The sequence below is a fragment of the Schistocerca gregaria genome, chromosome 2 (assembly GCF_023897955.1).
Source record: "Schistocerca gregaria isolate iqSchGreg1 chromosome 2, iqSchGreg1.2, whole genome shotgun sequence".
NCBI classification, from domain to species: Eukaryota; Metazoa; Arthropoda; class Insecta; order Orthoptera; family Acrididae; genus Schistocerca; species Schistocerca gregaria.
The window spans coordinates 353,633,347-353,658,939 of record NC_064921.1 but is presented as its reverse complement, the minus strand read 5'-3'; the positions used below and the strand labels follow the sequence as shown (position 1 = coordinate 353,658,939).

Below are 25,593 nucleotides of genomic sequence, written 5' to 3'. Positions count from 1 at the left end.
TTCTGCATTATTCATTTCCTCCCTCTAACACAACATGTATTTCACATATAACTGGATCAGTCAGTGAGCTCCACAGTAATGTTTATATCTCTTGATTCTGTGCCCTGAGTTAGTAACCTACTTAATCCACAATGAAAGTTCACCATTCTCGTTAGGCAAATATCAGAAATGAAAGCAGCATTGACATGCTCTAGGAAAGTCCAAAGGACAGTTAACATTCAAAATATGTATGAACGATTGTGTAGCTAATGTTAGAAGCTTTCTGAAGCTGATTGTGGATGGTAGAGCTGTAGACAGTAAGGTCACTTAACTAAAGAACTATCACAGAAATCCATGTGAATGTACAGATGATGCAATTCTGGCAGTTGACATAAATAAATGGTGTGCATTGTGTGGATATAGTGAAAATGGGCTCACCATTGATTGTTTCACATCAGTAGGATTGCTGTCTAGGGGTTAGCATTTTTTATATTGTTGCAAAGGTCCTAGGTTTGTTCCCAGCTGCTGATTGGGCTTTGAATAAAAGTCATCAGCTGTGGTGTCCAAAGACTTTGTGTATAAGAAATCACCCTCAGTCTGTCATGTGAAATAGGGCAGAACAGCAGTAGAGATGCAGAGCACCCTCTTACTCCTCATGTGGAAAACCAGCCCTAAGCATGGAAGTATTAGCACAATGATCAATGGCATGAGGCTGTAGAAGGCTTTGGAAACCATTTTGTTAGAGACACACAAAATTATCCTCAGGAAATGTGCCCCATAATTGAACAAGCGTCATGATAATCTTTTCTTCTCTCCATTTGCAAAATAATCTATTTAAAAAAAAATCATGATTTGTGCAATTACAAACTACCAGTTTCAATCTGACAAAATACCGTCCTTAGGTATAAAATGACGTACAGTACATGTGTCAAATCATTATCACTTGTTGTGTAGAGCCATCCATCAATTTTTATACTTCTATAAGGTCTTTTGGGGTCATGTAAGTGAAGGTTACTAGGTCATAGATAAATCAGTACATTGTTTACAGGCTTATAGGCTAGAAAATTTTTAAACAATTGTGGAAAAATAAACATTACAGAGAGAAATTCTCGACTACTGCGAGAAACTCTTGTGCAGAATAAAAGGAGTGTGTCACGAGAAGATTACATAGAAGATTCTTTAGGTTCTGTGCAGAATAGGAGTAGTGTGCCAATGCAAAAACTTGAACACTTGGGGTTTATCACTTAATTTTTCAGCTCTGGTAGAAGCCTATCAAAAATGAAACCTGCTGAATAGTGCACACCTTTCTCAACAGTGCTTAAAGAAGTGTTACCCAAGAACAGCCTATTTTGCTATTGGATGTCTACTGTATGAATGTTGCAGTTTCTTCTGAATGAGTCAGTATTGTCAACAACAAAACTCGGATCAGAATATATGTACAGGGATAGCAGAGAGGCAGCTGGACAACACCCCCACAAATTTCACAAACTGAATTGCAGATTAATATGACCCCTATTTCCTGGGCTGAGAATATTCTTGGTGAGTCCACTGGCTTGCCCCTGAATACATCACCATATGAGGTAGAAAGTGAAAGTAAGAGAAGGAAACAAGTCTTCCTATTTTAGTTTCAGTGACAGTGGAGATAATTCCTTAGTGAAGATAGAAGCATACAGTTTCTGCAGATCTTCATGAACATGACAACTTCCAACAAGCCTTCCACCTACCTTCAGTTCTAAGAACTTAAAATGGTTGATGTACTGGTATGATGTGACAATAAAATCTCGCTTCTACAGCAGTTACATGCCAGAAACTACATTTTGTTGCAGATAAACAATAATATGTTCTCTGGAAATCCAAATGCTGAAGTTTACTGACTATCCTATTAGTTACAAGCACTATTTACACACACAACCACCGTCTCTGGCCACTGCAGTGAAATGTCAGCTTTGCCAGATGGAAGCAGCAGTCTGAGGTTAGCGGTGGGGGTTGAGGAGACATGGGAGAGGGCAGGGGGTAGCAGGGCACAGAGAAAGGATGGAGGAAGCTGTAATTTGCTTATGGGTGTATGCAGGGTGGAGGGTGGGAGCAGGACAGGGCATCACTACTAGGTGCAGATGGGGGAGGGGGGGGGGGGGGGGGCAAGTACAGAAAGGGTAAAAGACGAGTGGATGAGTTGGCAGGGAAGAAGGCTGTGTAGTATTGGAATGAGAGCAAGGATGCGAGTAGGTAGGTAGAGGAAAGCGACTAGCAAAGGTGGAGGGGGGGGGGGGGGGGGGTGTTAAAGGAATGTGACATTTGCCAGTGCACCCAGTAGCCTTTTTGTTTCTTTGTACTTATCTCGATTTCCACTCTCCTCCCATACCAAACCTCCTGATTGCACCGAGCAACTAGAACCTGTAATTGTAACATGTATTTAGGAACCAGATTTTAAACTGTAAGACATTTCCAGTGGCAGATGTGGACTCTGACCACAATTTATTGATTATGAACTGTAGATTAAAACTGAAGAAACCGCAAAAAGGTAGGAATTCAAGGAGGTAGAACCTGGCTGAAAGAATCGGAGGTTGCAGCGAATTTCAGAAGGAAGATTAGGGAACAATTGACAAGAAAAGGGTAAAGGAACACAGTAAAAGAAGTGTTACTGCATTGAGAGATGACGTAGTGAAGGCAGCAGATGATCAAGTAGGTAAAAAGACAAGAGCTAATAGAAATCCTTGGGTACCCCAAAAGATATTGAATTTAATTGATGAAAGGAGAAAATATAAAAATACAGTAAAAGAAGCAGCCAAAAAGGTAATACAAATGTCTCAAAAATGATATTGACAGAAAGAACAAAATGGCTAAGCGGGAATGTAAGAATGTAGAAGCATATATCACTAGAGGTGAGATAGATGCTGTCTACAGAAAAATTAAAGAGACTTTTGGAGAAAAAAGAACCACATGTATGAATACCAAGAACCTGGATGGAAAATCAGTCCCAAGCAAAGAAGGAAAAGCAGAAAGATGCTAGGAGAATGTAGAGTGCCTCTACAGTGGTGAAGTACTTGAGTTCAATATTACGGAAATGGAAGAGGACATAGATGGAGATGAGATGGGAGACATGATACTGCATGAAGGATTTGGCAGAGCACTGCAAGACCTAAGTCGACAACATTCCGTTAGAACTCATGATAGCCAGCCATGACAAAACTCTTCCATCTGGTGAGCAAGGTGTATAAGACTTCAAGAAGAATATAATAATTCAAAATCCAAAGAAAGCAGGCGCTGACAGATGTGAAAATTACCGAACTATCAGTTTCATATGTCTCGGTTGCAAAATACTAATCACGAATTCTTTACAGATGAAAAGAAAAATTGGTAGAAGCTGACCTTGGGGAAGATCAGTTTGGATTGCATAGAAATGAAGGAAAACGTGAGACAATACTGATCCTATGACTTACCTTAGTATGTAGGTTAAGGAAAGGCAAACTTACATTTCTAGCATTTGTATACTTAGAGAAAGCTTTTGACGATGTTGACTGGAATACTCTCTTTCAAATTCTGAAGGTGGCAGGTATCAAATATAGGGAGCAAAAGGCTATTTACAATTTGTGCAGAAACCAGATGGCAGTTACAAGAGTCAAAGGGCATGAAAGAGAAGCAGTGGTTGAAAAGGCAGTGAGTCAGGATTGTAGTTTATTCCTGGTGTTATTCAGTTTGTATATTGAATAATCTGTGTAGGAAATAAAAGAAACATTTGGAGTAGGATTTAAGGTCCAGGGAGAAGAAATAAAAACTTTGAGGTTTGCCAGTGACATTGTTTTTCTGTCAAAGACAGCGAAGGACTTGGAAAAGCAGTTGAACGTAATGGACAGTGTCTTGAAAGGAGGTTATAATATGAACACCAAGAAAAGCAAAATGAGGATAATGCAGTGTAATTGATCTAAATTAAATGGTGCTGAGGGAATTAGGTTAGGAAATGAGATACTTAATGTAGGAGATGAGTTTTGCTATTTGGGTTGTAAAATAAATGGTGGATGGAAAAGTAGAGAGGATATAAAATGTAGACTGGCAATGGAAAGGCAAGCATTTCTGAAGAAGGGAAATTTGTTAACATCGAGTGTAGATTCAGCTGTCAGTAAATCTGTTTTGAAAGTATTGGTGTGGAGTATAGCCATGTATGGAAGTGAAATATAGGTGATGAACAGTTTAGACAAGAAGGGAATAGAAGCTTTTGAAATGTGGTGCTACAGAAGAATACAGAATGTTAGATAGGTAAATTGCGTAACAAATTAGGAAGTACTAAATAGAATTGGGGAGAAGACCCAGAGCCAAACTCTGTAACATCCCGCTCTGTAAACGGCTCCAGTCAAGTTTAAATCTCTTCATTGTTTGGTGATACTGATTGACCTCTTCTGGTTCCCGAATTCCTGATATGAAGTGAAACACCCTTGAGATTTTTCTCTTACACCATAATATTCCACCTTAGGCAAAGGTGTTGCATTGCCCACATAATCAAATGCATTTGTTAATTCAGACAAAATACCTATCATGCTCAACCTGTCATTTACTCCTGATAGTGCCTTATGCACAAAAGAAAAAAATTGCATTTTGTGTTGATACTTCTTTCCTGAAGCCAAACATTGATACTTCTTTCCTGAAGCCAAGCACTGGTAATGAAGAAATTTGCAGGAAATTGTCTTCATTATCCTCTCTCTCTCTCTCTCTCTCTCTCACACACACACACACACACACACACACACACACACACATTTTAAACAAAGGAGAAGGGATGCCTCACAGCTTATAAATATTTAAAGAACTTCATGATTAACTTCAAGAGCTATTGATAAAATTTCTTCGTTGAACAGGGATTATAAGCTCCAGGAAATCTGAGGAAAACCCGGGAATTTTTTCATCCAGAAGAAAATGGGGGAAACCAGGGAATTTTTTAGAATTCTGGGAAGTTTTCATTGTTTTAGTCTTCAGTTAAATGTTTGTAACTTTGACTGGTAAGACCTGATAAACAGCAAAGTGTATCAAAGGCTTTAGGTTGAAGACTATGGAATACTTCATAACAATAAACTGCTGCCGAAGAGCGTGATGCCACAACTGTTTATATTAAGTTTGTTTGAGCAGTTGCCCGCAGGCTCATGCACGTGCGCAGTTGAGTTGCGTATTGGGAGTACCTTTTCTGGCTTCCGGCTGCTTGAAGTGTGGCTGTTAGCTGTATCAGCAGTAGTGGTAAGCAGCCAAATGATACCGGAAACATTATTCTGGTGCACCCAAGCTGCCAAATTTGCCCTTGCGCATTGCAGTCTAGGTTGTAGTGGGGAGGGGGTTACTCTCCACGTAAGTCGTGTTTACGTTTAGTGATTTTGCTGTTTCCTCCTCGTTTACACTTCTCACATCAAATGAAAACAAAACAGGTGTCTGTGGTTTGGAGCTATCAAGTGAATTAAAATACATTCACATATTTATGGAAGGCTAACATACGTTATTAGTTTGTTTTCCGATTTTATTTCCACATTTTTGGCAGTCAATCACCTTGCAGAACAATGAAGTTATTATAGTCAGTTTGTTAGTTAAATGTGGCTTTCATTAATCTTTTCCCCAGGGGCAGTCAGTTTCATTCTACACTATTGGCTAGTTTCAACTGTTCACTGACTTTTTAGGACACATTTTCATCTTCCGGAACTTATGCCATAATAAAGAACCAAGCAGTAGTGGTACTCCAAGAAAATTTGCATTGTGAAAACGCCACTGAAAAGCTTAATATCAGATTAGGGCCTACTTCATTGTGAATCTGGACATACGAATTTGCATTTTAATTGAATTATGTATTTTAGTATGGTTTAGGAAATTCCAATGCTCTTGGAGTATCCTATTTCTTTTATGACATCATGTAACAGCTCTTAATACTATATATGTATGAACATATGGGCTTTCTATGTCATCGAAGCTGCCCACACGCGGGCACCTGTTTTCTGGCACTCTCTGGCAGCTGCTGAAACGAAGCTATTTCATACAGGTCGTGAGAAAATATTGCGAATGATGCTTTGAAAAATGTTAGTTTCAAAGTCAATTTCCTTTTGTGCAAGATGAATTAGGTTACATGTGCTTTTCACTCTCATTTAAAACTTAACACTTTATGGACCAACTCCTTAGAAGAATGTCAATCCCAGAAGACCAGCATATCTTAATATGAAAATATGGTGCACATCACAGATCTTTCCAGAACTTTTTAGTTTCTTTTTCTTTTTTGCCAAGTTTTTTCGCTGGTGTGTAAGACCTTTACCTTTCAACAGATTGATATTTTTACAACTCCAAGGGAAAATATTCTGTCACTTATCATGGGAAAGCACATTTTTCACCTTGGAAAAAGAGTGTTTTCACATGGGAAAAAGTGAGTTTTTAGCTGGGACAGTGGACATCCCAGAAACTCCAAAACACCTGCATCACCATGGCTTGAATTAGGTAATGCAAAAGCCACTTCCTAAATGGGCAGAACTAGAATACAAGCAGTACTTCATTCCTAAGATCTGTTCTGCTTTCCTAAGATCCGTATATTCAAGAGAGACGTGGATTCCAAAACAGTGGCAAGTCTGCTGTACATCATGCATCCATCCTTTTTTCTCCCCTCCTGAAGATGCTGGTCAGGACCCAATGATATAATGTGTTAGGCAAACACATACTTTTACTGAGACAGCACAGCCCACTAATGGTTCGAGAACAACAAAGCTGCGACAGATTCCATTTTGAACTGAAGGAAACATTTTCTGGCAAGCAACAGCAAGTCTGCTTAGAGGAAGAAAAAGTCCCAGTGTCATGGCAAAACTTCACAATCGTACTTACAGAATGATTTGTACCTTTGCATTGTTTTGAGTCCAAATACCACAGAAATTGGCAGAATCTCACATTTGATGAAGGGAGTCACAGAATGTATGGACCAAGCTCTTAACAAAGAGTGTCACATCAGCAGAATCATTTATGAAAAGATGTCAGCACATCAAGGAAATGCAACAGAAAGAGTCTGATGAAAGAGGTGTGATCAGCTCCAAAATGTGGTCCATTTGGCAGTTGTGAAAGAAGACATTGTGCTCACCTTTCTCTTACACCAGATAGTAAATAAATAATAACTGCTTTAAATTTAAAAAATAGTATCTCACTTGCACCACATTTTAGGCATAAACTTTCCACAGTATTTGTGACGTAACATTCAATACACAGGACTACTACAAATGATTCATTGATTCATTTGTTTTCAAAACTCTATATTTTCCTATCCCCCCCCTTGTGAACCATGGATCTTGCCGCTGGTGGGGAGGCTCGCGTGCCTCAGCGATACAGATAGCCGTACTGGAGGTGCAACCACAATGGGGGGCCAGTCAAACGGGTGGTTCCTGAAGAGGGGCAGCAGCCTTTTCAGTAGTTGCAGGGGCAACAGTCTGGATGATTGACTGACCTGGCCTTGCAACACTAACCAAAACGGCCTTGCTGTGCTGGTACTGCGAACGGCTGAAAGCAAGGGGAAACTACAGCCGTAATTTTTCCCGAGGGCATGCAGCTTTACTGTATGGTTAAATGATGATGGCGTCCTCTTGGGTAAAATATTCCGGAGGTAAAATAGTCCCCCATTCGGATCTCCGGGCGGGGACTACTCAGGACTACGTTGTTATGAGGAGAAAGAAAACTGGCGTTCTACGGATCGGAGCGTGGAATGTCAGATCCCTTAATTGGCCAGGTAGGTTAGAAAATTTAAAAAGGGAAATGGATAGGTTGAAGTTAGATATAGTGGTAATTAATGAAGTTCGGTGGCAGGAGGGACAAGACTTTTGATAAGGTGAATACAGGGTCATAAATACAAAATCAAATAGGGGTAATGCAGGAGTAGGTTTAATAATTAATAAAAAAATAGGAGTGCGGGTAAGCTCCTACAAACAGCATAGTGAATGCATTATTGTGGACAAGATAGACATGAAGCCCATGCCTACTACAGTAGTACAAGTTTATATGCCAACTAGCTCTGCAGATGATGAAGAAATTGATGAAATGTATGATGAGATAAAAGAAATTATTCAGGTAGTGAAGGGAGATGAAAATTTAATAGTCATGGGTGACTGGAATTTGAGAAAGGAGAGAAGGAAACATAGTAGGTGAATATGGACTGGGGCTCAGAAATGAAAGAGGAAGCCGTCTGTTAGAACTTTGCACAGAGCATAACTTAATCATAGCTAACACTTGGTTCAAGAATCATAATAGAAAGTTGTATACATGGAAGAATCCTGGAGATACTAGAAGGTATCTGATAGATTATATAATGGTAAGAAAGAGATTTAGAAACCAGGTTTTAAATTGTAAGGCATTTCCAGGGGCAGATGTGGATTCGGACCACAATCTATTGGTTTGGAACTGTAGATTAAAACTGAAGAAACTGTAAAAAGGTGGGAATTTAAGGAGATGGGACCTGGATAAACTGACTAAACCAGAGGTTGTACTGAGTTTCAGGGAGAGCATAAGGGAACAGTTGACAGGAAGGGGGGAAAGAAATACAGTAGAAGAAGAATGGGTAGCTCTGAGGGATGAAGTAGTGAAGGCAGCAGAGGATCAAGTAGGTGAAAAGACGAGGGCTAGTAGAAATCCTTGGGTAACAGAAGAAATATTGAATTTAATTGATGAAAGGAGATAATATAAAAATGCAGTAAATGTAGCAGGCAAAAAGGAATACAAACGTCTCAAAAATGAGATCGACAGGAAGTGCAAAATGACTAAGCAGGGATGGCTAGAGGACAAATGTAAGGATGTAGGGGCTTATTTCACTAGGGGTAAGATAGATAGTGCCTAAAGGAAAAGTAAAGAGGCCTTTGGAGAAAAGAGAGCCACTTGTATGAATATCAAGAGCTGAGATGGAAACCCAGTTCTAAGCAAAGAAGGGAAAGCAGGAAGGTGGAAGGAGTATATATAGAGTCTATACAAGGGCGATGTACTTGAGGACAATATTATGGAAATAGAAGAGGATGAAGATGAAGATTAAATGGGAGATACGCTGTGTGAAGAGATTGACAGAGCACTGAAAGACCTAAATCGAAGCAAGGCTCCGGGAGTAGACAACATTCCATTAGAACTACTGACGGCCTTGGGAGAGCCAGTCCTGACAAAACTCTACCATCTGGTGAGCAAGATGTATGAGACAGGCGAAATACCCTCAGACTTCAAGAAGAATATATTAATTCCATCCCTTATTGATACCAAAATGAGAGTCATCAACTTCCATTACCATTCCTATTCCTTTATTGGTTCCCCATATTGGTTATAGTAGAATGACATTTTAAAAATTTGGTAGATTGTAGAGGATGAAATATTGAATGTTCTGATATAAGGAACCGTTAGCTGGAAATGTGAAATAAAATTTCTACAACACTATGCACTTTCTACACATTTTGTAGGCTAAATGAAACACCAGTTTATTATAGTTTGTATAATGTTTGTTACAATAGTATACAGGCAAATACTATAAACCGAATCTGTGGCTTTGCTACTGGGGAGTAAATGTTCAGTGTGATGACCATCAACTTCATTACATTATAAGCAACAACAGACCATGTTGTGTCTGCTTCTCTGCAGGACTCCATGCTGTCATCTGCTGATATCAAACACTATTAAATATGCACTGAGTAAGCTTAGGTACTGTTCCTGGTGGTGTTAAGTACACAAGTGACTTCACATAACTCCAGAGGAAAAAGCCAGGAGGGATGAGTCCAACGAAGCACAGACTAAGGGACTGGGTATGGCCTGAGAATCAAAGTGCATTGGAGCACCATTGTTCTGAAACCACAAACTAGTGCACAGTTGCAACTGAATATCCTTTAGAAGTTCAGGCAAGGCTTTGTCCAGAGAGCTCAAATACAGTACACCATTCAAAGGACTTGGTAAGATGTTAGGTTCAAAAGGTAATCTCCGCAAGATTTCCAGCTGAAATGTGAGAATCTCATCTAGCACGTGCTCATACAGGTATCTGAGCATTGCACCGCATCAAGTCATGAATCGAAAGTTCTTTTTTCTCCTTGTTTGATTTAATGGCAGCCAGTGCTGAATTCCAGGTAGAAATCTAAAATTGTCTGCTGTAAGGATATGTCTGGCCTCCTTAAGAACACAGTTCTAGAAAGATGATGCTGGGCATAAAACTTTCTTCTCGTGAAACATGCAGTGTGCTGTTTCGAGGCAGTGCTGCACTGCTGCCGGTTTGTCAGGTTGGCCTAGGCATGTGTGATGATGGTGTTCACCATGATATTCTTGCACTGTTCGGCATGTCTGCCCAGTATAAGATTTCCCACATTGACATGGAATCTTACATACACTACATGTCCTAAGACCAAGATCATCATTGACCGAACACAACAAATTCCTCAATTTTACTGGTAGCCAAAAACACACTTGATGTCGGTCTCTTGAGGATTCTTTCTATTCTTGAAGACATGCCACAAAAATACGGCAAGAATGCCATTGCAATGGGTGCCTCCACATCTTCATTTACATCCCTCCTCTGAACTTGCTTAGAACAGAATGCATGGTATATCTGCTTATCAAAATAGGTGGATTTTCAACAAGATGGTGGTAGCTGTAGAAACTTTGACATTTGTGTCTGTATGTTCCTTATATCAAAACATTCATTATTTTGCCCTCTACACTCGCCCAAATTTTTAAATCATCATTCTGTTATATCCTGCATTTAATAAATTCACCACATCTCCCTACAGTAGGAAAACCAGTCTATTGCAGTACGTTCACAAACATCATTTTTGTGCATGGCATATTTGATGGAAGACTCGTAACAAAAATAGTAAGTGAACATAATTATAACTACAATATAGAGACTTAGTCTCGAACTCCCAAACCATGTGTATTATGTCTGTTGGATGACAACACATTATTTTGATGACAGACCCCACTGGTAGACGTAGGAAGAATGCTGAGCAACACCTTTGTCAAACTAATTTTAACACCTCATATATTACATCTATAATACTCTCCTATGGCGCCTAACTTCCATGAAAATTTAAGCTGACTCTTCATCTTCTGTTTCCCTCCACAACATACAACTATTAAACATTAGTTTTTGATCCATTTTATAAAAATAACACCACAAGATTAGGAGCCAATAAAACAAAATAGTAAACAATGGAATAAAACAAAAGATAAGTATGTTACATACATGATGTGATCAAAAGGATCCGGACACCCCCAAAAACATAAGTTTTTCATATTAGGTGTATTGTATTGCCACCTACTGCCAGGTACTCCATATCAGTGACCTCACTAGTCATTAGACATGTGAGAGAGAAGAATGGGGCCCCTCTGCAGAATTCACGGACTTCGAACATGCTCGGTGATTGGGTGTCACTTCCATCATATGTCTGTATGTGAGATTTCCACACTCCTAAACATCCATAGATCCACTGTTTCTGATGTGATAGTGAAGTGGAAATGAGTGAAAGGACACATACAGAACAAAAGCATACAGTCCAACCTTGTCTGTTGATGGACAGAGACCTCCGACAGTTGAAGAGGGTTGTAACGTGTAATAGGTAGACATCTATCCAGACGTGAATTTTAAAATTTTCCCAGCGGATTGACTGTTCAAACAAATTTCGGGTTTGTAGCCGATCATCGTTCAATACCTCGCACAATATTTCAACTGGGCACCTGCCAGTCATCTTCAGGTGAACCGTCGCAGACTGGTGAAAATGTCCTCTGTTCTGCAATATATAGTGCGCTGTAACTATTCTGCACGTGCATCAAAAACTTTATAGATGGACCACACTGCCCCCCGGCAGCGCCCTCGCTGGTGGAATAGCAGAACTCAGTCGTCATATGCGTTGCTGTTTGCTGCGGCCGTCAGCACACTATGTCATCTTCGATTTGAGCAAATCATGGGGATGATGGAATTCCATGCACTATCAAACTGGTAGCCGCTGTCAAGGTTCAACAGATTTTCCGCCAGGCATATTTCTCCAGATTCTTTAATAATGGAGTCCTAGAAAGATGTCGCTGTGGACAAAATCATTGTTTTCTCACACTCCATTGAATGTCAAGTGGAAATACAATGTTCAGCAATAGCGGACTTGTTTGACTGCAAAAGGCGAGTGTAACATTGATGTTCAGTGCAGCGTTCTTTCACGGTGTGTGTGGTTTGACCTATGTAAGCCATGCCACATGGGCATGGTATCTTATAAATTTCGGCCTTTCATAGTAACAAATTGTCCTTTACTGATCCCACAAGGTCCGCAATCTTCGATGGTGGGCGGAAAATCACTTTTACCCGAAATTTTCGGAGGATTCTTGCTATTTTAAACGAAGTATTGCCATGGAAAGGAAGAAAAGCTAAAGATTGTTCCGGCATGTTCCCCTCTTTTTTCCACTTCCTGTTTCTTGGTTTTAACTGTTAGTGCCCTGTTAATCTGCTGTGTAGAATACCAATTTTCGTTGAATACTGTCTTTAGATGGGCGAGTTCTTGAGGTAAGCTATCCAGATCTGAGCTGCACAGCAAATGGATATCTGTGGACTCATTGTGAAACTACAGTGGATGTGTTCGACATCTGTGTTAGACACTAAGGGATGGCCTGACGATGTGCCTTTACACAAACAACATGTTTCTCAGAATTATTCATGCCATCATCTAATGCTCTGTGCTGTATGTTCATAAGATCCTAATCAACAGAAGTCAGGCAACTTTGGTCTGCCAATGTTTTGTGTCTGGCCACTGCCAACATTGGTGAAATAAAAACAGAGTACCCTTGCATATTATAGCCATTATGAAATAATTTTCTTGCCAAACCAACATGCACCTATGTGTGCCACCACTGTGAAACCCCAGCTTGTTCTGTCCCACACCAGAGCAACCATACCAGGTACGAAAGTCACCCTGAACAGTTATCATTGACCTACACTGTGCAAAACGTAGAACACAGAATGCTTTCTGTTGTCCGGACACCATTTTTACTAGAACTGAAATGGGCGCACACTGCTGCTACCTAGCCAAAACTATGTAAAACCCATCTACAGCTGTAGATTAGTTTACACTAATTAAGCTGTAGTTGCTGTTCCTTTAGAAGTTTTGTTAAAGAAGCTCTGTACCATGCTATCATGAACTGTTATACTTGGTACTACTACTACTTCTTTATCTGGTTTACTGAATATGAAAACCTTCCTTCTTATTTTAGTTTCCCTCTGTACTTTGATCATCATGGTTGCTACAGCTGTTGCGTGTTCACTGATATGGTTGTTGCCCCAACCCCCACATCCTCTCCAAATGTCCTGAACAAATTCTCAGGGGAGTGCAGGGAATGAAGGAAGCTCTGCTCATTAACTCTCCACCATACAGATTAAGGAAGGGGAGAAGTGGTGTGGGAGGGAACAAGTTGTGGTGTCATCATGTAGTGATGGCACTACATAGGTGCATGTTGGTTTGGCAAGAAAATTACTTCGTAATGGCTATAATATGCAAAGGTACTGTGTTTTTATTTCACCAATGTTGGCAGTGGCCAGACACAAAAAATCGGTAGACCCAAGTCCTGTTGATTAGGATATTATGAACATTTGATACCTGTTTCTGCATCATGTGTGGGCTTCTGAACTATCTGTTCTAAATGGTTTTCAAAGAAGACATTTACTGTTGTTCTGCAGGATATCGTTTCAGGCCCACTGGTTACAAACTAATTACCCCAAGAAATTGTTAGATGATTAAAGTTTTCTCTAATGATAACACTGTCGTTGGAGAAGATATGTACTATCAAACTGAAGTGTCCTCTAATGATAACAGTGTCATTGGAGAAAATATGTACTATCAACTGAATTTTGTTGAAAGTTCTTGGTTACACTGGGGAGTGAGTCTGGTGGTCAGTGAAAGAATTAAAATTAAGTCTGTGCCCACCCTTGATGCTGAGTCTTGCCCAAACTGTCTTGCATGCAACTTTACTTTCTATCTTGTCGGATTTGAATTTCTTGTCTACTGTGATGGATACGCCACCTCCATTTCCCATTAGCCTATCCTTTAGCATACTCTTGTTAGATTTACCCCATAAATCTAATTTCTGTTAGTTTCAAGTTTTATGCTTTTTGTGTACTTAGAGTTAAATGAACACTACTGCTTTTTAGAGGCATGTCAAAATTTGGCCCTTTGTTGTAAATGCTCCAGCAGCTAATCTCACAGATTTTAATGGATGTTACATTTCTTTGAATTATACATTAAAACTTTGTGTTCTCATACAAGTATTATCTTCTGGAGTGGGTGAATAGTTTCCTAATATAAAAATGTCTTGTGCGCTCCTCTGCCCATTTATGGGGACCCTGAAATTCTCAACCCTGTGATGTAAGTTTATGAAATAGGCGATTGAAGTCTCAGGTTCATGCCTTCCACTTGTCTTGGAACCAATGGGCCACAATCAGTACTGAGGACAATGTTGCAGTTTGTGAGCTTCATTGAAATTTTGTTAGGGAGGCTGGCCTTCTTAACCTTCTTTGCCAATCACTAGAATATTCCAAGAATTAACTCTGAGCCCAGACAACAGGCATCATTTGTTTCTACATGTGCCAGTTGGTTGCATTCTGTTCCCCCCAATGCTTGCTCGAACAGCCTCTTCAGCATGTTGAATGCGGCCACCAGGTATACGCACGTAGTGCACAAGGTGATTTGTCTCATCCCTCACTGTCATTTCCCTGTCCATTTGAACTGCCAAAGATCAACAAATCCCTTTACTTTTGCACTTGTTTCCCCTATGCCATGGGACTAGGCATGCTTCCCAACAGGTGATGTGTGTTTCACTGGCCCATTTTCAGTAATTTTGTAGTTTTCTCAGGTGAATTTTCCTTTTGATTTGATTAAAATTACTTCTGTAACAAGATAACTGCAGAAAACATACTTTCTGGTATTACATTGATGTATTTAGCGGCAGAGATTACTTTCTCGTTTTCAGGAACTAATAGAACATACATTTGGAAAATGTTGCAACTTTTGATATTGATATTGCTGTAAAGATAGCATATATTAATCAATCATAGGTTGATTTTTCACAGTTGTACAAAACATTTTTGTCAGACAGCATTTAGATATTAAGAATTGTGGTTTATTTGTCTCATAATGAACATAATGTAAATCATTTGCTTAAGGTACAGGAGACTGTCAGAATTTCGTATAATTTAACCATAAACACAGAACAACTGATGTTAACAAACAGCATCATAATAATAATACAGTCCGGCCCAAGGTGTTAGACTTGGCAGTCATGTGCACGCGCGAGCGTGTGTGTGTGTGTGTGTGTGTGTGTGTGTGTGTGTGTGTGTGTGTGTGTGTGTGCGTGTGCGTGCGCGTTTGCCTGTTTGTGTGCGTGCGCGCGCGCGTGCATGCGCGTGTGTGTGTGCATGTGCGTGCACGCGTGGTCGTGCATCTTTGTCGACTCGACGAAGGCTATGGCCAAAAGCTACATGTGAGTGTCTTTTAATTGTGCCTGTCTGCAGCATGATGTATCTTCTTTGCAATAAGTAGCAGTCTATCTTTCCCTACATTTTTGATATTTTCACTTAGAGTTTCCATTGTTAGATACAATTTTGCTATGCACACATGCAATAAAATCTTAACACCTAATTACCCCTTGCTCAAATTATCATTTCATCATCCATGAATTCTTCTATTGAAAAGTTGCGTTTCTCTCATGGAATCTGCTGTAGCCTAATTTTTAAAATTTGGCTTAACATTAAACATGTTTTTGCCCATTAATTTGTTTTATATTGTCATCCCCATACACTGTGGAGTCCGTGCATATAATTGCAACTGGTGTGTGGGTAGCATGTTGCATGTTATGTGCGTGGTTGAAATTATTCTCTTCATGCTTTTGTCTGCTGTGTAGCAAGATTATAATTTCTTAAATGTATGTGAAGGGAACCTTTAGGATTTGTAGTTTCCAAAATAATGGGCAACAAGGCTCTGTTTGCTGCTTAGTGCACATGTATCTGACAATTTTGTTTTGCAGTTTTAGTAACTGAGGTACTCTACTTGAATTTCACTAGAAAATTATACCATATCTAATAACAGTTTCAAAATAACTGTGATAAGCAATTTTTCGTGTACTCATCGCAGTGAAATTTGCTACTATTTGCATTGCAAATGCAAAACAGCATAGTTTATTTGATAGGAAGTCAATACGTATGTTCCAACTTAAGTTCTTGTCCACATTTAGTTGTAGGAATTTAACTGGGTCAGTGTCTTCCATAAGTTGATTGTTATATTATATTTAAGTTCCACACATTTTGAATATTTGGTTTTGAAATGTACTGCATGGTTTGTTGCAAAATTTAGTTTCAATCCATTTAACTGGAGCAAGTTTTCCAAGGTATCCAGAATGCTTACAATGGAGCTCCGAATTTTTTATTCATTTTCATCTTCAATTTAAACAGTGGTACCATCTGTAAATATAACTGATAGGGAATTTATATTTATGGGTAAGTCATTTATGTAGAAAAGAACAGGATTGGCACCAAAATGGAGCCTTGAGGCACTTTGTGATATTGTACTCCATTTATAATAATAATTCACTGCTTCTGAAGTGATAGTTACCCTTTGTTTTCTGTTGTGTAAGTATGACGTGAGCAAATTTAGAGCATTGTTCTTAATCCTGTATTTGTCTAATTTGTAGATAACCAGGTCATGGTTCAAGGCGTCAAATGCTTTTGTGAGATCACAGAAGATACCTGCAACTTTACACCTGTGATCCAGTGATGTACATATCTTTTCAATGAAGTTGTTCACTGCAGCCAGAGGGGCTTTTTTTTTTTTTCATGGTTGAAATCCATATTGGTTGCTTATAATAATATCATTTTTACAGTAAAAGATTTGATTTGGTTTGCAGCTACTTTCTTTAACACTTTTGACAGGATTGGAAGAATAGAAATAGTTTCCCAAATCTTCCCTCTACCCTTTCTTGAAAAGAGGTCTGACTTTGGCACTCTTCAAAACATTAGGAAAGCCATATGTGTTCAAGAGATTGGTTGAATATTTTAGTTAGGAGAAGTGCTATTGTTTCCCACACTGTTTTAATAACTTTAATGGGTATACCATCCCACTCAACAGAGTATTAATTTTTCAGTGATAACATTTTCCACATCCTTTGTTGTGGCTTTCGTAAAATCTGTAAGATACTCAGCTTCTTGGTGGAGTCCAAAGGGATTCACTATACTGTGATACTTTGCTACATCAACATCTTTGCCACATTTATGAATTATTCTCTCTATATAGTGATTAGTGACTGATTTTCTGTAGATAACACCACTCACCACAATTGTAGACATTTTGTAGAGGTTTCTGGCAGTTCAGATTAATTTTCTAGTTTATTTACAATTCCCTCTTCAGTGTTGCTTCTAAGAGAATTTGTACCTACTTGGATGGAGACTCCTTTGTAATCCTTCCAAGATGCATCTGCTGAATCATCCTGTGAGCTATATATGTTGCTAATGTGTTTGTTCAACTGGTAGGTGACCCTGTAGTTTGGTCACTTTACTGTCCAAACGAACCAACCAAATAGTGGGTCCTGATTTTTGTTCTAACATGCATTGTGAAATTTTGCTGTGCCACATTTTTCAGTAGAGAATCGCCTACAACAAGAAATTCATTTTTTTTTTTTCGCTGTGTTTTTCATTATTGAGACTTTCAAATTTTTTGTACTGTATGTTAAACTTGTCCACTTACATTTATTTGTGGTTCTTCTGCAGGTGCAGTAGCCTTGTTGTTTGACCTAATAAGTGTACCAGCCACCCATTCTTTATATTATTTTCGTCTCTCACCTGTCTAACAAAAATATATTTTCCTGCATTTCCATGCTTCTGCACTGATAATTCTGCTTTTAAAGTGTCAGTGTCCCAACGAAGCACTTTTAGTCATTTCTTCCTGCAAATTAACTGTGGAAGCTAGTCGTGTTTTCATCCTGTATGATCAGTGAATATTGTCACTAATAAATTTTAAGCATATTTTCGCACATCTTTCATGCAGCCAGAAGTTGCACTTCAAACATAGAATTCCTTTTACGTCCCATTTCTGACACTTTTTGCACGATGCACTGTTTAATTTTTGCTTATTTATGCACTATTTAACTTTTGCTTATTTATGCACTATTTAACTTTTGCTTATTTACAAGCGTTATGTTACTGCACTTATCGGTGGATGCCATCTTGAATCTAAACTCTTTAAATATTCAGATATTTGATCTGGGTTTACAATAAAGCTATCATCTACTTTAATCCTAGATATTTCATTCAGGAATCAAGACCCACCAGTTCAAGAAACACTTTAGCAACATACACACATAAAAAAAAGTTTTGTATCACCTCGATTGATGCATGCGTGTTCATCTTGGCATACTATTCACAAGTTCATCAAGGCACTGTTGATCCTCTCCTCAATGGCGATTCAGCATAGATTCATCAGAGTGGTTGTTGGGTCACGTCATCCACAAAAAGCCCTTTTCAATCTATCCCAGGCATGTTTGGAGAACATGCTGGCCACTCCAGTTGAGTGATGTCATTATCCTGAAGGAAGTCATTCACAAGATGCACCCGATGGGGGCACGAATAGTCGTCCATGATGACAAATGCCTCGCCAATATGCTGCCGATATGGTCGCACTATCGCTCGGAGGAAGACATTCATGATTCGCACAGCCATTACGGTGCCTTCCATGACAACCAGCGACATACATTGGCCCTACGTAATGCCACCCCATGACAGCAGGGAACCTCCACCTTGCTGCATTGCCGGCCAGTGTGGCCATGCGGCTCTAGGCGCTTCAGTCTGGAACCGCGTGACCGGTACGGTCACAGGTTCGAATCCTGCCTCGGGCATGGATGTGTGTGATGTCCTTAGGTTAGTTAGGTTTAAGTAGTTCTAAGTCCCCTAGTGCTCAGAGCCGTTTGAACCATTTTTAGCCTTGCTGCACTCTCTGGACAGTGTGTCTAAGGTGTTCAGTCTTACTGGGTGGCCTCCAAACACATCTCCAACAATTTTCTGGTTGAAGGCATATGCGACACTCATTGGTGAAGAGAACATGATGCCAATCCTGAACAGTCCATTCTGGTGTTGTTGGGTCCATCTGTACCGCGCTGCATGGTATCGTGGTTGCAAAGATGGACCCACCATGGACGTCGGGAGTGAAGTTGTGCATCATACAGCTTATTGCGCACAGTTTGAGTCGTAACACGATGTCGTGTGGCTGCAGAAAAAGCATTATTCAACATGGTGGCGTTGCTGTCAGGGTTCCTTCAAGCCATAATCCGTAGGTAGCGGTCATCCACTGCAGTAGGCGCCCTTGGGTGGCTTGAGTGAGCCTTGTCATCAACCATTCCTGTCTCTCTGTATCTCCAAGTGCGAACAACATCACTTTGGTTCACTTCCCTTGTTGAGAGCCCTTCCTGGCACAAAGTAACAATACGGATGCGACCAAACTGCGGTATTGACCATCTAGTCATGGTTGAACCATAGAAAACACGAGCTGTGTACCTCCTTTCTGGTGGAATGATGGGAACTGATCAGCTGTCAGACACCCTCTGTCAAATAGGCACTGCTCATGCATGGCTGTTTACATCTTTTGGTGGGTTTAGTGGCATCTCTGAACAGTCAAAGGAACTGTGTCTGTGATACAATATCCACAGTTAACGTCTATCTTCAGGAGTTCTGGGAACTGGGGTGATGCGAAACTTTTTTTGGTGTGTGTATATGGCTCGCAGGATGGTTCAGAAGGAGACAAAGGAGTCTTCGTCGACGTAGGTACAAATTCTCTCAGAAGCAGCATGGAAGAGGGAATTGTAAGTGAAACAAGAAACATAATTTGAACTGCCAGGAACTACTACAAAATGTCTAGAATATGGTATTATCTGCAGAAGATCAGCCAGTGATCAATCTAGAGAGAGAATAAACTGTGATTTAAACAAAAACTCTAATGATATAAGAGATGTGTGGGTTAAGATGGTCTTCATTTAAATAGGTTAGGATACAGAATTCTTAGTAAAGTGTTCACTGATACATGTCCGATTTTGAAAAATGAGGAAACTTGTAAGAAATGATGGGAACAAGAAACAGTGTTTGGCAACAAAAATGGCAAGACTGATACAGTACCCTGAGAAGAGAATGCTTGAGACCATAAATAGGAAGAATGTCCCTACATAATGTATTTGAGTATAAATGGCCTAAGTGGTGATTTTCCAAACAACATTCATGAAGTGAACGAGTTACAATTAATCTATCTGAAAAGAAAAATCAAAGTTATTTGCCTCAATGAACATGGATTTACATTTGTTTCTTTGCCTGCTTGAAAATATCGGTAAAGAAAATAGGAAAAAGATAGTAATAGCTGATGACTTCATTGTCAATATCATAGTTGAAAGCAATTTGGGTTTCAGAATAAACTTCGTGCAACCCACTAGAGTAAATGCAGTGAGCTACCTGTATTGATAATATTCCAACAAATTACGTATTTGGAGATGTTTATAAATTTTGCATAGCTTTAGGAATATCTGACCACTCTGCGATATCCATTGAACTACCAAAAATTAATAAAGAAATTTCATGTAATAAAAGCCATATGAAAAGGAAACTCAATGAAAAAAGTTCTGTTACTATTAGAAATAAGTTAAGAGAGGGTGAATGACCTTGCAACAACTGTATTTCAAGTAATAGTAATTTTAACAATTTTGTAAGTAGATTTCTTGATATATTTAACGAAACCTTTCCACTTTAAATCTCATGTAACAAAATGACTAATAAAGTTAACTAGATAACTCGGGGCATAAGAATTTCTAGGTCCAGAAAGAGGACACTCCACAATGAACTGAAATATAATAAAAACAGTTGTTTTACTGAGGTTTTTCATCATCATGAAGCTATATTTAAAAAAGTTGTGAATGCAGCCAAACAAATGGCAAGCAGTAAGTTCATTGTACAACGTAAAAATAAGGCAAACGCAGTGTGGTCTGTTGTCAAATGAAAGTAAGGTGTTAGAGTTATAGGATTAAAGTAGATGATAGCTTTATTGTAAACATAACTCAAATATCAGAGTGTTTTGAGCTTTTAGCTTCAAGATGGCGCCCATTGAAAAGTGCAAACACAATACTTGTAAATAATCAAATACAAGATTAAACACAGACAAGTGAAAGTTTTCCATCATTAAAGAACAAAAGCTAGATTTATTCAAAAATCTGTATTTCCTTTGTAGTTGTAATTGCTCTGATGTATGTTGAGTGAATTAAGAATTTAAGCTCCTTGACATTTTCATTAAAAAAAAAAAAATAACCAAGTGAAAGTGCTAAGTGCTTTTTTTAACCCATGCTGTTCTCGGAGTATAACACTGTTGTGCTTGATTTGTTTAGAAACTCTGCAAAAAAAACTCATTTTGTTTTCACTAGTAGGATAACTTTCTGATTTAATATATTTTAAGAAAAAATTATAAATATGACTTGTATAATCTAATTTTTGGCTTTTTATATTTTAGTACCATCTCAGGAGACAGAGATCACAAATACAGGAGAGCATACAAGTCCTCAGGCAGCACTCCAGGATTCTCAACTGCAGTTGAGAGCAGCAGAAGCAAGAGGACGACATTTGGCATCCCTGCTGAGTGAAGCTGAGAGGGAGCTGGCTTTATCTCAACAACAAGCTAAATTGCTCAAAGATGAATTGAGGCGTAATCAGCGCAGTGCTGAACGTGAGCAGCATGCTCACAATCTGGAATATCTAAAGAATGTGCTGCTTAAGGTACTAGCTTTTTTTGATACATTTATGACAGCTATTTGAAGCCCCATAGAATACTGTAAACGTGACAGTTAAATGTACAGTTCTGTAGTAGTCAACAAGTCATTCACTCACAGAACTGATATTTTTCATATTAGTCTGGTCAATATACAGCTGAAAAACATAAGCCATCACATTAAAACATATTGTTCAGATACTGTGTCACAAGCTAACTTTCACTCTTTTCTATTGTACAAAAATGAAATGTGTCCATATTAAATGTTTTGATCCAAATTACGTAGCTGTTATTGTGGCTCTAAACAGTAACAGAACAGAATGAATTGTCATTCTGGGAGTTTGCACTGATTTGAAACTTTCTAACAGAATCAAACTCTGTGTCAGTGATGTACTGGCAAATGTAAAGCTGTGAGGGAAAGTCACGAATTCAGTCGGTATAGCACTTGCCCATGAATGCCACAGGTTCCAGGTTTGAGCCTTGATTCAACCCACATTTTTAAACTATTTGGAAGTTTCACAGTAAACAGTTTGGCTGCTTAAATTATGTTTCTTATATGTATAATAACTGAAATGAGATCAGTGTGTTTCAAAACATTTAGCCTTGCTCACTCATATTGAGGAAGTGCTGAAATGTCTCAGGAATTAAATATTCGCTCTGAAGTGACAATTATTATGTTTTTTGTTTTATAAACATCTCACGTTTGTCAACATTGTCTTAGACCAAGAGTGATGTGTTGCAACGGTCAGCTGGCGTATTTTAGAGTGCCAATTATTCCTTGTAATTCACACTTCATCTAATGCAAATCCTCATGTTCTGAAGTCGTAATATCACATATTATATTCCATAATGAAAGCCAATGTTCCTAAAGAATAAGGAAACAGCTCCATCTATTTGTGCATAATCGTTTCGTACTTGTGTGGCAAAAATGGCTTTGACAGGGGACAAGTGTTATTACTTGATCCCAGGTTACTTTCACGTTATTTATGTACATGGTTTGCTAATATTGGTTTGTTTTGTCCCCTTTTCCAGTTTGTCACATTGCAGGGTGGAGATGAAAGGACACGTTTGGTGCCTGTCCTCAACACTATTCTGAAACTTAGTCCAGAGGAAACAAACCAATTACTGGCAGTCTCTAAAGGTAGGCATCAAACTGAATTCTGTCCTTTTGCATGAAACTGTAATATGATACCTAAACAGATAATTATCAGCATTTCTATGTCATTAGGTGGAGTGGATGCATCAGCCAGTGGACGAGGCTGGGGAAGTTACCTTCCTATCTGGCCCAGTCTATAGCATCTGCCTTTACCATTCCCTTCTTGGATATGACAGGCAGATTAAAAAAAAACCCTTTTCATGCATTTGATATGGATTGTGGTTGCCATTTCATTGCATGAACAAGGTACCATTTCATTGCATGAACAAGGTACTTAAACTCTGAGATGTTCTTAAGAGTTGTTTCCATAAACCTTAGTCAATCATCATACAGAGTACCTGACCTGATATACATCAGCTGCACATTCTTTGCATCATTATTGATGCCACTTAATGTAAGAAATTTGTATATATGAGAACTCCTTCTTTGTTAGAAAAGATGAAAGCAAAGGAACACTACTTAAATTTTGGAGTATACTTGCTATAAATAATTATAAGTTATTGTTTATAAAAAGGTGAATGGAAACAGACTTAAATGTGTGTGTGTGTGTGTGTGTGTGTGTGTGTGTGTGTGTGTGTGTGGGCACGTGCGCGTTTGAGGTTGTATGTGACAACAGACTGACAAATACCTAATGGGGCCCATGCTGTGTGTATACATATAAAAAAAAGGATATTGTCACTTCTTTTGTTGTCAGTCCTTCTCAGTATTACAAACATGAATGCACAACCAAATCTTTACCTTGGAGTTGTAGAATGACAGTTTCATAAACTAAAGGTTAGTACAATATTAGCAAATACAACACTTTTTCTCCTGTTGTATTATAAAATATTATGCTCATAATATAAATTTGTAGAGTTTTTAAATATCCTTTTTTTTTCTACCTGGGCTCATGAATAATCTTTAAAAGTGTCTACATATATTTTAAATATCTGTTACTAATATGCACTGCACACATAAAACATTCCTATAACCTTATGTTCTAAAGTCCAGTTTGCGAAATCAACAACATGGAATAATAAGTGAAGTAAAATAGTTGTTTGTGACATGTTCATTCTCTAAATATTAATAATTAAATTAGTGATTTATAGTGCAAGCATATGTACTGCATTTTAAAAAAATTTTAGTGTCTTTAAAAAAGTTTCAATGAAACATCAGCAAAATCTAAATATTGGGCAACATATAATGCTAACATAAGCTAATAATAAAGCATAGTTGCACGAAACTAATAGAAATTTTCAAAGCATTTAAAATTGACTTTGCTCTAATATTAATCGTTTATATTTATTCTTGCACTTTTATATTCTGTTGGAACTGGATTTTTTCCCTAAAACAAAGAAAGCTACTTAACAGCCTCTGCCCTCAGTTCTTGTCCTAGTAGCACGTGCACTTTCACTAAAAGGCATCAACTGTGAAAGGAAGAAAAACAGTTGATACAAGAAGAACTGAGTCGGGAACGAGCAGTTGGACTGACAGGGGTTCTTATTTGAACAGTTTATAAGTAAATTCTGCTTTTCTGTCTCAAGCAATGTAAGTGCTCATTTCTGTATTTTGTAAGAATGTTTCTCCTTTGGAAGAAATTTGTTTTACATCATTTAATATAAATTAAGAAAACACTCTTCTTTTGTATTATTATTATTATTATTATTATTTTATTTGTTCAGTAGCATCAGAATTGTTCTCCCCACAAATGTCGAACAGAATATGTCAACTAAATATGCATCATAATCGAAGGGCAAGTTTTACAGTTCTTAAAATGGCTCTCTCTCCCTGAAAAATATGTAGGCATTTTACATTCTATTATTTATCACCTACCTTTACTTAAAACTATTTGAGAAACTTAAAGTGTTGTGTGATATATGCTCCTTTAGAAATGAAGTTTTGATACATACTTATGTACGTTTCCTGTTTATTGCAGTGCTCAAATTTTGAGCAGATTGTTAATAATAATGAATCAGTGCCTTTTTAAATAAAGTGTGAAACTGGTTGTGAAATACAGGTTTTTTACTGTCAGTTCACAAATCAGACATTTTGTTGTTGAATAATGAGAAATGCAATATGTCATTCCATTGTGCATTTAATGTAAGTCATTTATAATGAAGTACTGTAACATGTTACAGCTGCTTTGTAGATAATTTTAACTGTATAATGATTGCAGTGACTGTCTTGATTTAGAAATTCTGTTGACATAACAATAATTTATAAAAAAGATGTCAGGGTCTGTATTGTTTGTACAGGATGTGTTGAATTTGTGATTCCTTTTTATAAGAATAATCTGTAATCTTCCTCGTGCCTGCTGGTAAGTTGTTGCAGATTTTAAAAAATATATATATTTACTATGTTTGCAGTATACAAGAAACAAAATGTAAAATAATTAAAAGGCAGATAATCTAATTTTACTTTGCTGGAGAGGAAACTCTACTGTACCAACTGCTGATTGTGAAATTGTTTTTCACTGTACAGTTGCAATAAACATTACAGTTTGTAGAGAATATCTGTTGATCCTATTTTTGTCCCCCCCCCCCCCTCTCTCTCTCTCTCTCTCTCTCTCTCTCTCTCTCCTCCTCCTCCTCCTCCTCCTCCTCCTCCCCTCCCACCCTTTTTCCTTTTTCTCTCTCTCTCTCTCTCTTTTATTCCCCTCTTCCCACCTCCACCACATATGTTACTGGGCCAGTGTAGACAGTGATTTTTCTTTGTGTT

The 25,593-nt window shown here is 38.4% G+C and overlaps 1 protein-coding gene across 1 annotated transcript in view; it reads left to right on the top strand.

The window, feature by feature from the left end:
* LOC126337044 (GRIP and coiled-coil domain-containing protein 2-like) overlaps positions 1 to 25,385 on the top strand; it is a 252,037-nt gene extending 226,652 nt beyond the window's left edge. Inside the window, exons 19-21 of the mRNA XM_050001367.1 lie at positions 21,486 to 21,748; positions 22,773 to 22,881; positions 22,969 to 25,385. Coding sequence (XP_049857324.1) covers positions 21,486 to 21,748; positions 22,773 to 22,881; positions 22,969 to 23,036 — 440 coding nt within the window. The 3' untranslated portion in view covers positions 23,037 to 25,385. The remainder of the gene's footprint in view (positions 1 to 21,485; positions 21,749 to 22,772; positions 22,882 to 22,968) is intronic.
* Positions 25,386 to 25,593: the final 208 nt, after the last annotated feature.